We start from the raw sequence: 15571 nt of genomic DNA on the forward strand, positions 1-15571 counted from the left end.
ACATTGCTTCAAAGTGTCATAGCGAAATGTTCACCAGTAAAAAGATACAAAATTTAACCTTGCCCTTTGACCCAATGACCTTGACCTTTGGTCAGTTGACTCCTTGTTTAATTCTGATCAACTTTGCTTCATCATGTCATAACAAAATTTTCATCAGTGAAAATATGTAAAATTTGACCTTGACCTTTCAATCTAATGACTTTGACCTTGACCTTTGACCTTGACTCTTTACCTCAGTGTGTCTTTTTGTGTAATTCCAAACAACTTTGCTCCATAATGTCATAGCGAAATGTTCACCAGTGAAAAGCTACAAAATTTGACCTTGACCCGATGACCTTGACCTTTGATCAGTTGACTCCTTGTTTAATTCTGATCCACTTTGCTTCATAATGTCATAACAAAATGTTCATCAGTGAAAATATGTAAAATTTGACCTTGACCTTTGAACCTAATGACCTTGACCTTTGACCTTGACTTTTTACCTCAATGTGTATTTTTGTGAACTAAACATCTTGATCAAGTTTCATGTACATTGGTCAATAAATACCAAAGTTATCAGCCAGAAACAAAATTTGTGGACGGACAGACAGAAAGACAGACAGAGTGATTACTATAGGGCACCCGTATCTCCGATATGGGGCCCTAATTATATTGTGATAAAAAAACATTCTGGCAAACTGTGGAACTGATTATATTTCAAAATGTCAAAATAAAACTAAAAATCTATTTTGGATTGATGTATTTAGGGCATGGAGAAAAATTATTGAAAAATATAAGTCCCCTAGCAGTAAGTTCAAAATGCCCATCTGGTATAACAAAAATATTACAATAGAAAATAGAAGTTTATTTTACACGGAATGGTACAATAAAGGAATAATTATAATTGATGATCTAATCAGAGACAGAAATACCTATGCTTTTGACACATTTCAAGAATTCAAACAGATTTATGATATTAATACAAACTTTTGCGATACCAGGGTCTAATTACTGCCATTAGAGAGTATATTATACAACAAGATATGTCAAATGTAGAGGTTAACTATCCATTTTTACCAATTAATATGGAAATGTTTTTGAAAAACAAAAAGGGGATGAGATTTTTATAGCTTATTTTGTAAAAATGCTACTATTTCAACAGTAAAAAATGGGATGATATATTTCAATTTGATGATGAAGTTTGGATTTTTTTAATATAAAATGCCATTTAAAATTACGAAAAATACCAAATTACAGTGGTTCCATTACAGAATTAATCAGCACATTTTGACAACTAATGCATATTTGTTTAAGGCAGGATTAGTAGATAGCCCTTACTGTGAACTGTGTAAACTATAAATAGAGACAATAGAGCATGTATTATGGGAATGTGACAAAGTACAAAATCTTTTACAAAATTTTGAGTTCTTATTAGATGCATTGATTATTCCATTTGATTATAATAAACAAACATTTCAACTATAATGGACTTAATAAAAGTGACAAAAGTATTATTTTAATAATAAAACAGTATATATACAAGTCAAGATGTCTTAAATGCCTTTATCTATACAAGGAATTAAAAGTTCAATTAAAGAGCATTACAGTATTCAAAAATATATTGCAAAGAGTAGAGACGAAATATATCTCATTAACTTCCAGAATGAGTGGGAAAAATAGAAAAGGCTTATTGATATTTCCTAGACCTACATTTTGCCGATTGTTTATATGTTTGATCTAATTTTAATTTATTTGAAAAAAAGGGAACAAAATTTAAACATTCAATGTATTATCTTAATTACTTAGCTACTGACACCTATATATTACCAGACTTCTATCCTTTAAATTGGTTTGTTTAATACTGGTACTTCTCCTCTTGTCTGTCTATCTTTCCGTTTGTCTGTCTGTCTGTCTTTCTTTCTGTTCATTTACCTGTCTTTATATCCTCTATTTCTTTGTTTTCTTGTTTCTCTTTTCTGATTTTCCTTCCTTTCTAATATAACATTACAATAAAATAAAATACCACTGACAAAAAGAGCAATATTAATTAGTATGAAAGTAAGTGTGAAAGTGGAAATCATTATGTAAAATGAAATGTATATGTTACTGTAATGTGAAAAATACTTTGAAAATAAAAAAAAATAAAAAAATAAAATATTATCTGTATATGAGGCTGAATTCATATTCAGCACAATAAAAACAAAGTATCTTTTAACGAACTGTTTACCTCTACGGTTACGGACTGGCTAAGGGAAATTTGATTTTCTTGAGCCTGGATCCTAAAGGGTAACGGCTGTTGTTGGATCTGAGCCACGGATGATCCTGGCTGATATAGGGTCTGAGCCACTGAGGATCTCGGCTGTTGTTGGATCTGAGCCGCGGAGGGTGTCGGCTGATGTTGGGCCTGATCTACGGAGGGTATTGGCTGATGTTGGGTCTGAGCCACGGAGGGTCTCGGCTGATATTCGGTCTGAGCCACGGAGGGTCTCGGCTGTTGTTGGATCTGAGCCACGGTAGGTATCGTCTGATGTTGGGTTCGGGCTATGGAGGGTCTTGGCTGAGGTTGTGCCTGGTCTACGGAGGGTCCTGGATGTTGCTGGTATTCGGACCACACATTCTCCGCCCTGGTATCTACAAACAAATGGAAATTAAAACAGCTGTCTATTTAGAGACAATTTTTAGTGTAAAATGTTTTCTGAGACATTCAATGAGAACAACCGCATTGCAATGGTGAAATGATTGTTCTATAATTAAGAAATCAATTTATATCTATAAACTATTTGATTAAAGAAAGACTAACATTGATAAGTATTGTAAACTTCCTTCTAAAAAATACAATTTGTGCAGCATACCAAAAGCGGCTTTGATGTCGCAATGGTCAACAGCCTGGTGCATTTTGACAATTCGTCTGTTGACGAATCCTCAAGTCAACATACACTTGTGTTCATCACACATTGTGTATATAAGCTTTATAAACAGATAAACACATATAACAAAATGAGACATTTGTTGTACTTTTCCTGTCCAGAAATTGGGAGCACCGGGCTATCAACAAATGCAACCTCAAAGCAACATGTTTAAGGAGGTTAGAGTGGAGTAATGGGGTAAGAGTCTTTGGTGTTTCCTACCTCGTTCATAAATTGTTGTAAGTTATGAGCTTGAGACCTGGACAATGCACGAGTTATATGTTGTCTTCATTTGTTGTTTGTGTAAAATTGTACATAAAAAGGTTATCATTTTGTCATATTTTTCTTTCTTCTGATGTAACATATAACACTTTAATCGTGGTGTTTCAATATCACGTTCATCCGACAGATTATAGAAATAATATCATTTCCACCCATGTAATAAGTTATTGATATCCATCATTCCTTGGAAAAAGAAGTTTTTCAAGGGGATTTAATACAAACCTTCGTTCGTTTCATCCGCGGAATCTACCGGACGGTCCTGATGACTTATATGTCTAGCTACCGTTGGGGACTGTGGGTTACTGGTTTCTAGGTTGTTATGACGACGAGTCTGCAAACTAATCCTTTGTGGGTACTGCGAAAATGTAGTATTTGTCATCTCCACATTAACCTTCAAGAAATGGAATTTCGGAAATTGAGATTCATTAACATGATGATAAAGAGTTATCATTCAAGTATATTTCTGAGGATTTTAATTGTTGATTTTTGTCGACACACTAAATTGAATAATCTTCCTCGCAATGTAATGAACTAATAAAAGCTCGATAGATAATTATAGCAAGATTGCGGAAGGGGTTTTCCTCCGAGATGTTAAGAAACCGTATTTTTCATTTCATTGTTTTCTCTCTTCCTGCATATGTAGCATTTGACAGAATACTTTCTATTAATAACAAGATACTTACGAATTTTTCAAGTCTACTTTGAACATCCGCGATGAAACTTTGACCCCGTTTGGCTTTAAGGTATGAGCAATTAGGGAACCAACGCACATGTTCGATCCACAAGTTGTCTCCTGGCTTCCAGGTATACAGATGCCCACCACAATGGAAACACACTAGCAAACCTCGAGCTATAAGTAAATATAATATACCAATTTAAACAAACAATAAATAGTATCCACGGAAATGTAATGAATGACACGCGATGGTCATATTTTAAATAAATTGGAAGCGAATATTAGGAATATTAAGTATGTAAAAATCAACAGCGGCATTGACATATTACCACAATATACTTAAATCAGAGCATTAATGTTATCTTTAGATTAAATCTTTACATAGAGATGATTTAACGCAGTTTTTGGCAAAATGTTTAAAATTCTATACAGTGTTTTATTAACACTTTGACTTCGTGAAATGATACCGTTTAAAACCTACCTCTACCATGACAAATATGGACCATCATACGCACCGTGCGACTAGAAGCGAACACTCTACTTCAACGTAATAACACCATTATGCCGTTTTAAATAAGCCAAAGCTTATCCCTTTTCTCTCTCTCTGTATCACTCCTTTGCCTCCTGACCAGCACCCATCTCTCTCGTGTATACATGATAGGTGGTCTCAGAACATGGCTTATTTGGTAATCTGAAGAGTCGAAAATGTCCATGTATCTGAGAACACGAGCCATGTATCCCAGTGCACTTAAATGAAAAAAATATATGATTTGGTCCAATATTTCCTGTACTGTGTAAATTTGCTTTCCATTTAAAGAAAATACCAGCAAACCCTGTAAAAATGAAACGTTTGTATTTAATGATAAACAGATGTTTGTCCACACAAATACAAAACAAGAGGCCAAGAGGTTAGTCAGGGGTTGTATTTATATGCAATTAAACAAAATCCTGTCATTTCTTCAGAAAAAGAAGTAATTTGAAGAGTTTGCTATGTTTCCACTATTGGGCCCGGACCCTCTGCCCCCAAGGGGGGTCAGACCCACCGTTGATACAAAATTAATTCCCCTTCACCCTAGGATGCTTTAGACCAAATATGGACATAATCCTCCTTCAGAAGAAAAAGGAGATTTTTAAAGAATTTGCTAAATTACCCCTATTGGGCCCCACTCCTCAGGCCCGAGGGTGGTTAGACCCACCATTCATACAAAATCGATTTACCTCTCCAATAGGATGCTACTGTTCAAATTTGGTCAAAATACCTTCATCCCATAGGAAGAAAAACGATATTAAAACTATCCCTCTCTGCCCCCAGGGGGATGAGACCCTCCGTTTATACAATATTGGTTCCCCTTCATGCCAAAATTGGACAAAATCCTGTCATTCGTCATTCCTACAGCAGAAGAAGGATTAAGATGAATTTGCTATGTTTCCCCTATTGGGCCCTGCCCCTTTGCTCCAAGAAGGGGGGGGGGGGGGGGGCTCACTCATTGGGTCCCTTTTGCCCAAGGATGCTCCAGACCTATTGAGACGAAATCCTTTAATCCCTATAGTAGAAGAAGGATTTTAAGCCTTTACCTCTATTACTCCTATTGGGCCCCGCCCCTCTGCCCCCAGTGGGGTTACACCCACTGTTTATACAAAATTCAATCCCTAGGCCAAAGGATGCTCCAGACTAAATTATGATAAAATCCCCTATTCCCTACGGTAGAAGAGGGATTTTGAAGGTTTTACCTCAATTTCCCCTATTCGGCCCGCTCCTCCGTCCCCAGGGGTGCCACACCCACAGTTTATACAAAATTGAGTCCCCTTGGCCCAAGAATACTTCAAACTAAATTAGTATAAAATCCCTTAATCCCTATGGTAGAAGAGGATTTTGAAGGTTTTACCTCTATTTCCCCTATTTGGCCCCACCCCTCTGCCTCCAGGGGTGCCACACCCACCGTTTATACAAAATTGAGTCCCCTTGGCCCAAGGATGCTCCAGGCTAAATAAGGATAACATCCCTTAATCCCTACAGTAGAAGAAGGATTTTAAAGGTTTTACCTCTATTTCACTTATTTGGCCCCGCCACCTCTGCCCCCAGGGGGGCCACACCCACCAGTTATATAAAATTGAGTCCCCTTGGCCTAAGGATGCTCAAAACCAAATTTAGTCAAAATCTATTTGGCCGTTCAGGACTAGTAGCGTTTTAAAGGAAAAGTTGACGAACGGACGACGGACGCTGTCGTATGGCATAAGCTCACCAAGGTACTTCGGACGAGGTGAGCTAAACATTGAATCAACATGCAAAGAAGATAGTCTTATTGAAAGATTTTGAACTAGTTATAAACACTTTACTTAACAGGCGTTGAGCTGAATAAAAAAAGTCAGGATAATGATGCAAAATCCAAGTAGGAAAACGTGTATTCCTGAAAGAGAACACAACACATGCAGAACAAGCACCATCACATGAGGATATGAGCACTATCTACACGATCACCAAAGAGTCTTGAGGATCAATACCTGTGGATTTCTTCTCCTATTCATCAATGGGGACGCTAATTAAGAAGTGATAAAACCTACGACGAAATGGCGCAAAAAGTAACTGTAGATATTTTGCATTCGTAAATAAATGCGGTTATTAAAGAAATAATTGTAAAAAGACACGTAGTCACAATATGTTTATTTATGATTTTATAAGGTTCACAAATATAGGTCAACGTGTATTTATATTGTATGATATATCAATTTAAATTCAGAATACAACCCACTAAATTGCCTTTCATCACATGCTTTAAAGATCAATAGTCACTGTAAAATAATTAATGGTGTAATAAATAAGGAACATTACCATTAAAAAACCAGGAATAAGATTGTGCTCCAGCGCATACAATGGTTTTATGCGCTTATATGTTAGAAATGTGAACTATCTTTTCAGGTTTTTTTTCCACTTATGACATATAATGCAGCGTTTCGGTAATTTGATAATGATATAAAACGTGTATTTGAGAATTGTTATAAAAGTCATACAGTAGCCGATTGGTGATCGGTGAACTTCTATTAATTGTCAACAACTTAAAAAAAATACCCATGAAAATGAACGGGGAGTTGCATTTGAACATTCAAATTCTACCAGACATTAGTGTTTTTTTCAAGAATGCGTATTTTTTGTGTGGGCTATCAAGGATTTTTATCTCTCCATAAGAAAAAGAAAAAAATGTCGAACAATATTTCTGAGAAGAGGTGACCTGTTATTGTCTAATTTTGTACTGTTCATTATACAGTTCATCACTGAGTTCCACAAAAGACATTATATAACCACATAAAACATACAGCGAGAAAATAAGCAACCAAACAAGGAAACTCAGAGATATGCCGATGCTGTGGATGATTATCAAAATGTTATTACCTCAAACGATTTATTTCCGAAGAGGGATATTGTGAAAAGACCAATAACATATATTCAATATATTCCATAAAACCATTGCTTTCAAAAAAAAAGTGAAACTTATGCATAATGCAAAAATATATATTGTATAAGCTGGCTCTTGTTCATAAATTTATAAGGTCACGTTCTTATATCTAAGTTCTAAGTATGTACCTGGTAACTAACTAGAAGGTGAGTTAGTCATACGTATCACGTGACCTGACAAGTTACTTATTTTAGGTAGTATGTTAATACGGGATGTCGATCGCTCTCTCCCTATTTGTATCATAGAAGTTATTTTATTTTATCCACATATGACTAACATATAACTTAAACTGAGAATGAAAACTGTGAACTTGCAGAGTGACATTTCTACCTGTTAATTACAAATGGCCTGGCCTCGGGATCATGAAACAGTCTTAGACTTAAGTCTTTGCTTAGTCAATCACGTATTACGTCACTTTTCATGTTATTTGTGCTTGATTAAGTCAAAACTTAGGATAATCATAGACTTGAGATTGTTTCATGATTTCGGGGCCAGTTTTCGAAAGACTTTGGACGTTATGGGTCATTTTTGGCCACCTAAAAGTATATAATTTATTTTGAATTTTTATTAACCAATTTCTGTTATAAAAATCATATTGGTTAATTGGGGCTATCTTTTCTAGTGCAGATTTTCCCCAATGCGCTTGGTAGATGCCCTACTATAGCAACAAAATTGCGTTGCTATGCAGATATAGCAAACATTTTGTGTTTTCGGACATTTAGCATGCAAAAATTAAAAGCCTCCGCATGTGACATACAGAAGCTACCTTCTAAGAATCAACACTGGAATGACAATGTTTAAGCATGTCATATATTTATTTGTTTGTTGCATGCGGAGGCTTTTAAAAATTAAAAAGTTTTTAGGTAATTTCCTTCAATATGGCCAATTTTCATCCCAAAAGCGCACATCAGACGATATTCAGGCATTTTATTATGAAAATGCGGGTTGATGTCTCTCTTCGTAATGCCATATCTCCTTAACCAGTTTACAAATGAATTTGAAATTTCATATTTGTGTACTCCATTTATTCCAGATCACGAATGTAACAACTAATACTAAATCCCCGATGATGCCGTAAAGGACCCTTAACGCCCCTAGTCCTTTATTTATCACACTGCGACAAAACAAGCGTCGATCTCTGAACTTGTAACTATCATAAAACAAAAACATATTTTGTGTAAATTAGCCAGAATAGTTCTATCGTGTGTATATTTTACAAGCGCATGTATTGTTTGTTGTATGCTTTGATTATATTTCTGCCAATATATATTTACCTTTGCAGAAGAACCCAGCTTCGGCCATCTGCGGATCATCTAGGCTGTCTGTCCCCCGAAATGTATTGGACCTCGAAGCAACATCGGCGTATTGAGGATACCTGGGTAAGCTGCCACTTACACTATAATTACCGGTCAGATCAGAGATCACTCGGGGCACTGTCATCCTATCCAAACCATGCAGTTCAGTTCGAGATGTCGAGTTGTACTGCTGCCGCTGCTGCAGTTCTGAGTTCTGCTGACGACTGACTTGTCTTTGCTGGTGTGGGGTCAACTGCGGGATCTATTCAAATGGACACAACAAAATATACAATACATAATGCAACGGAGTTTATCACAAACTGTCATACGATTTGGTTTTGCATACATGAAACACATCCGTGGCCGTCGACTTACGTTTTTAGTTTGGCTATGCCTTAGAGTGTCTTGAACAAGGTCGACAAACCATTGTTGCTTGTTTCTGATGACGAATCTGCAGTTTGGAAACCACCGCGCATGTTCAATCCATGGATCATCTTCAGCCTCCCACTTTTCTAACCCTCCGCCACAGCAAAAACATTTGGTACAGTCCCTCAATCCTGAAAAAAAGATGATTTCTAAAATATCATAATTGTATTATGATGAAGATTTTCTGTCGAGTCTAGATTTAATTCTAACCGTTTCTACATTGTCAACAGTATTTTTGTCATTGTTTTGTTTGTTTGTTTGATTTTTCGAAACTTATCTGCTATATTTTGGCACGTACCGGTAAAGTAAAATCCAGCATTAGCTAAGCGGGTTTTTTTCAGTTGCAAACGATATGGACAGCGACGATATGTCTGTAGCCTTTTCGCCTGCAGTTTGTATCCCGGGTACATGTACCTAGGCTGGGTTCCAATACCCAGGAACTCTGAAGAGCCATCTACCGATGCCTGTTCTGGGCTGGAAAGCAAAACTCGCCATATCATTTTATTGTTGGCAACTATTATACGTTTTTCAATTTGATGAATGATAAGAAAATGTGTTTTTACATATCTTTCCATGCATTTATAGACAAGGTGTGAAAGGAAGGAGAAATATAATATTCTTATAGATCTTTCTGTATACTCACAGTTACATCTTCGGTCTATTTCATTTTTTTCGCAAAACAGTATTATGATCACTAGTCAGGGAATATTTAACAGGATTTGAAAATGCTCCATTATACTTATTTCTCTCCGTGGCGAAGAGGAGTATGAGCACGTCGGTTCAGTAATAAAGAAATTAAGGATTGGAGATGTTGTGTTGAACTTGTTAGTCATGAAATCCTGTCACATTTGACCTTAATATAAATGATTCTTTGATAGTCATGAAATAATGTGTCATTTGACCTTGATATGAACGATTGTTTGATAGTTTGGGCTTGTTCAAAAGTGAGTATTCTTTTGACTACTCACATAGCTCCAGGAGAGAGGTTAAGTACATGGCAATATGCTTTTTGATAAAGTTTGCAACGATTCAAATAATTTTGATCATTAATTGTTAATCTGTTTTCAAAACAGGAAAGTAGTTTAGCAGCATTAAACATTAAATACTACCTAATCTCTGTCAGCTGGTTTGCGATATCCGACGATATGACTGGCCGAGAGTCATTGTTATCTGTGCTATCCCCAGTAGTTCTTCGTAAAATCCCGTCATTTTCTTCCTCTTCCATACCTTGGGTGCCGTTAATGGTCTCAGATGGATCGGTGTCACTCACTGGGTAAACTATGATAGTACATTCTGCCGGGCGAAATTGTTCGGCAAACAGCGCTTCCGAAGTGGTACCCTTTTCTAATCCACCATTCGTGTCTTGTAGACAACTGTCAGGTGGTTTAGCTTTAAGGTTGTTATTCGTTGTGTCGTTCACGTTGTTCAGCAGTCGTAGATTTGAGCCCCAATCGGTCAAAACAGGGTCTTGTCTCGTCACTGCTTTGGGTTCATAGCGTGAAGGAAACAATATTTGCTCATGTGTTTCTGTACATTCCTTAATTTGACTCTTTTCAGTATATAAATCTTCATCTTTCACTGGATGTACACTCTTGCTGATAGCCCTTTTGACGTGATACACTGAATCTACACTGCTGGTGGTAACACGATGATCGACAATACATCTATTGTTAAAATGTCTTTTAATATACACACCAACAACTATAAGTACCTGTACTAGTGCAAAGACGGCTACCATGAAAAAGAATGAAGCATCATTCCAAATGGGATTCCCTGTGAGTGGTAAGACCTCCGATGTAAATTCAGCCATATTGTTGTTGACGGGAGGTAACGTCTTCCTGATAACATAATAAGAATTAAACAATATGTAAACAACTGCATTAGTTTTTAAACTAGAAAACACCTGAACATAATATCATCGGGTTCACAGCCATAAAAATGCAGACTGGACATTTTTTCATCCAGGAGCAGGTTTACTGAACTTTATAACCCTGTCAGTTTTTCAGTCAGCTTTACACATTGTATGATAAACAAGAACAAGGTCACTAAACAGTAAAAGGTCAATTAACACATTTTTTGTTTCAATTCGGTGTTGAAAACTATGCAGTTATTAAACAGCTTTTAGTGTGATTACAGAGTGTAGCGAATGAACATTAACAAAAGTATATGACTCCAACGTTTGGATAACAAGCTCTTGCATTAATGATGTAATAATACATTGAAAACCACGTATTGACATATTAATATATCTTTTATGAAACTTGATGCTCATGTAGAAATAGTTCATCACTCAATCTGAATTTTATTTAAACTAATCAAATACTGACTTGGTCACATGTTATCTTATAAATACGAAATAACAAACACAATCTATATCAGGCGGGTAATCTGAGGTCTAAAAACAGCCGAAGTTCCATGGACGACGTGCTAATTTCATCATACAAAAATTATTTTCAATCTTTAACAATGAGAAATGATACCTAATGAACTTCTATTAAATAATATGTTCATTGTACATGTCACGTGGTTTCATAAAAACATGAAAGATGCGAAAGTATCTCGTGATGAAGACTTAATTGTCACATTCCTTCGGCGACAACATAAGATACACAGTAGATGTGTCAAAGACAGACAGCACCTTGAAGAGACAGACAAATCTTAATGTTCTATGGGTCATTATCAATAGCTGTCTAGATATGGAGATACAAGCAGAACAGTTACATCAAAAGTTTTATACAAATAGCCAACAACATTAATAATCTTAATGTGGACTTCAAATAAACTTGGTGTATAACATGGCTCTAGGGCCCGTAATCATGAAACCGTTTTCATGCTCAAACAAGGATTTTATGCTGAAGTTCCCGTTATAAATTTTAAAAAACACCTTAATTTGTAAATGATTTGGAAAAACATCCCAGAGACTTTAAGCAGAAAACAGTTTTCAATGTTTGCATTTTAAATTGTTGATCGTTTGACATGATGTAAGTGAGTAACAAGAACGCTTTTTTGAGCACAGACTCCATGCCTGAGCATGAGAACGGTTTCATAAATACGGGTCCAGGTTACCCCGGAGTGAACCCCTGGTACTTCACAATACTTACCTGGGTTCAGAATGGAGTGCAAGCCAGGACTAAGGAGGCTCAGAGAACACTTTAATTAACCTTTAGTCTACACACAACTGTAAATGAACATTCTCTTACAACGGTTGGTACAAATTTATCAAAAGTACCGTATAAGCTGATGTATCAGTTAAAAAGGTTGTATTAGTTTGAACATATTAAAGTAATGACATGGTATTCTAAATGACACTGGATTTATTCTACATATGGGTATTTATTTCATCATAAACAATCAACTCACAACTCTTATAGTTTATCATTAAGCCTATTACACATCTCAGTTCTATATTAAACCATATCTTGTAAAGCTTAATCTAAATAAACGAAAAACACGATATAAACACATACAATCTTAAATCTTATATAGAAATAAAAATATAGAATCGTTTACCTCACGATGAGTAGTTATATCCTCTGTTTAAGCACTATGTGGAGGACAAATTAAATCAAATATCGTAAGTGGTTACTCTGTCGATCCAATAAAATTAAAATATTAAACTACCTGCATGTAATAATTAAGCGACATGATGTAAGGTATTACTTCCCTTTGACCACTCATTAATGCAATAACTATTTCTATGTGTTGACTAATTTTAGCCATTTCAATATACAACTACAGGGGCGGGTCCAGGTGAGGGCGTAATGGGCGTACGCCCCCCTCCCCCCCTTTTAAAAAAAACAACAACAAAAACTATCGTAATCTGCTAATATTGTATTGAATATGGCAATTTATCATATTCATTAATTAAACAGATAAACACCCTGACACTTTAACTATAAAATATACATGCTCCAAGTCAGGAACCGTTACATTAGTGCATTTCACAATCATTTTATGTTTTTTAGCTAAAAAAGGTCCAAATTGTTTTTCGCCTCGCTCCGCTCGGCGAAACATTTTTCTACGCCCCCTCTTTCAAATATCCTAGAAACGCCCCTGAACTATCTACTTCATATGCAATTTTTTTGTCACTCATATTATATTTATCGGTTATCTTTTACCTTTCTGTATAATCAATGTTTTGAATTGTCAAACATCGAAATTAACTGGATTTCTACAAATTGAGTACAAATCATTATCTTTATAATACATTACTGTATGTTTACCTTTTATCACTTCCGGTTAAACAATCAAAGGAAACATCAGTGATTGGGTAAAATACCTAGGTTTGTACTGTTAATCTGAATTGATACCCAAGTATGATCAATTTTAGACATTTGGTAAATCATTATATCCTTTGAATTGCATGATTGACAGTGAAATACTCAAACATATAGAATGGAATGTCGCCGACATTTTGACACGTGGCAACTCCCGCGAGATGAGTACAGGGATGTTCATCAAGCCTCTAATGCGTCAGTTTCTGAAATAATCATATAACTGTGCATATGTGTACATGTTGTGTTCAACATGATGTAAATAAAATGTATCTATTTTAGTATTTCTAGTCCTACATTCGCGATCATACCGATATATGAACTTACCTCCGAAGAAGCGGAAATAACTACTACGCATGCGCGTGTGATTACATCACATTTAATTTTACAAATTGTACTAAAGGATTATGAACCTTTTCATAATTTTTTGGAGAATATTTTAAGTCGTTTTCCTCACAATTTTAAATAATTAACATTGTTCTGGAACATAAAAAGCTGTATTTGCAAATGAAAAAAACAACAAAAAACGTTCAGATAATACAATATAATATAATTGTTTGGGGCGATTTCGGTAAAGTTTTAGTTAATTCCTGTTGAACCTGCTGAAAACATTTTTTTTCTTTCTCATTTTATATCGTATCGTATTAAGTATCGTTCAACATTATTTAGCATTTTAACGTTCCTTACAAAAAGAGCATTTTCAAGTCTGGAACAATCATTACAAAGGTGGAAAGAAATCTTATTGAAAAGTAATACCAGATTAAAAATCGTCCATTCATCAATTCTCTTAAACTCGCAGTACCACTATCACCACGGTCAACATAAAAATACATTCACTGTATATGTTAGTCCCGGTATTTGCTCATGGTACTTTCTTTTCCATGACAGATAGCAAAAAAATGTTCTATATACAAAAATCTTTGATGTTTAAGACTGCTGAGCATACATCTAGGACACAAATTAATTCTGAAAGTCAGTCACTTAAATAGGAAGTCAGGAATGAAATGCATACTTTTTGTACCATGAAAAGAAATAAATATAGATCCATACCCCATTCTACCAGCTTAAACCTCCTGGTGTTGTGAGTGTTCACCTGGTCATACCTCGTTGAAGTTACTTGTGTGTTCTCCTGGTCTAACCTAAAGAGCTTCAACTTGGTCTTTTTTACACCCTCCTTGTTTTGCTAATGAAGGGTTTTATTGATACCTTCCGCTTTTGATGTATTTCTACATATGTTTCAGAACACCATAGTCGTAATTTTTCATTCTTTTAACCTCGAGTAATAATAATGAGTCCTACATGGACGAAATGGTCATACGGTGCGGTTGTTCAGATTTCTGCATATTGATACTTTTTTCTGTTGAATCGTTGTATGATAATATTACAAAGACATTACTTGTTTCATATTATCATTTTTAAACGATAGGTTACGTTTTTTACTAATAACTAACTTTACTTACCGTGAAAGTGTCTTTCTTGTGTCAATTTGTAAAATTTAGTCCTGATGCAACAAAAATCAATGACTCCAGCTGTACTAAACTTTCTTGCACAGAGGATTTATTTCGTCACAAGATCAGTAGTACTACATGACGTTTTAATTATTTCAGCACATGTATTATTATTTACACTAATTTATTTAAACAAAATCTGAGCAAGAATATGAGAGTAAAACTCATTATGGAATTCAAACAAGTTATCTATCTTTTCTAAACTTTGGTGTATAGAGAGCTAAACGTGTTTCAAGAAATTATTTGTTAGTTTCAGAAAAACACGTTGTATGGTTCTTCGAATATTAAATAACGATATATTGTACTGTACATACATTGTACGTTCTTTCGTAATATTTAATTTTCTTCAATATCCACAATTTTACAATTGATGAGTAAGTTTTTCGCATACATAATTCTCAAATTTTATATTAAGATATTAAGAAAATAAAAGAATAAAAATTACTTAAATAATTTTGTAAACAAAAAATAATTTAATTTGAAGGGAAAAGTTGTTTCTTGAGTTATTTTCTATAATAAATGCATGTTCCACATGACCTTCTTGTTAGTAAAATACACGGAACATATAAAACACGAAATCACATAATAAAATGTTGTTATAATTTTATTACACGAGAGTAAAAGAAAATATGATTTATTTTTATTTTTTTCTTATGCATTCTAACGATACCAAACAGTTACATTGTTATGCAGAGTATTAACATAAGTGTTTTATAAAATTGCAAACTACCGCTTTTCTTTTGGAGCAAGTGTGGTTCTTAGTCATTAATTTA

At 35.0% G+C, this 15571-nt stretch overlaps 1 protein-coding gene across 1 annotated transcript in view; it reads right to left on the reverse strand.

The window, feature by feature from the left end:
- LOC110456458 overlaps nt 1-13635 on the reverse strand; it is a 20235-nt gene extending 6600 nt beyond the window's left edge. Inside the window, exons 1-8 of the mRNA XM_021507235.1 lie at nt 13618-13635; nt 10126-10854; nt 9315-9490; nt 8966-9147; nt 8570-8852; nt 3851-4017; nt 3390-3558; nt 2207-2610 (exon numbers count right to left, since the gene is read on the reverse strand). Of these exons, the coding sequence (XP_021362910.1) occupies nt 2207-2610; nt 3390-3558; nt 3851-4017; nt 8570-8852; nt 8966-9147; nt 9315-9490; nt 10126-10826 (2082 nt within the window). The 5' untranslated portion in view covers nt 10827-10854; nt 13618-13635. The remainder of the gene's footprint in view (nt 1-2206; nt 2611-3389; nt 3559-3850; nt 4018-8569; nt 8853-8965; nt 9148-9314; nt 9491-10125; nt 10855-13617) is intronic.
- Between the last annotated feature and the right edge of the window lie 1936 nt (nt 13636-15571).

The sequence above is a fragment of the Mizuhopecten yessoensis genome, unplaced genomic scaffold (assembly GCF_002113885.1).
Source record: "Mizuhopecten yessoensis strain PY_sf001 unplaced genomic scaffold, ASM211388v2 scaffold8745, whole genome shotgun sequence".
NCBI classification, from domain to species: domain Eukaryota; kingdom Metazoa; phylum Mollusca; class Bivalvia; order Pectinida; family Pectinidae; genus Mizuhopecten; species Mizuhopecten yessoensis.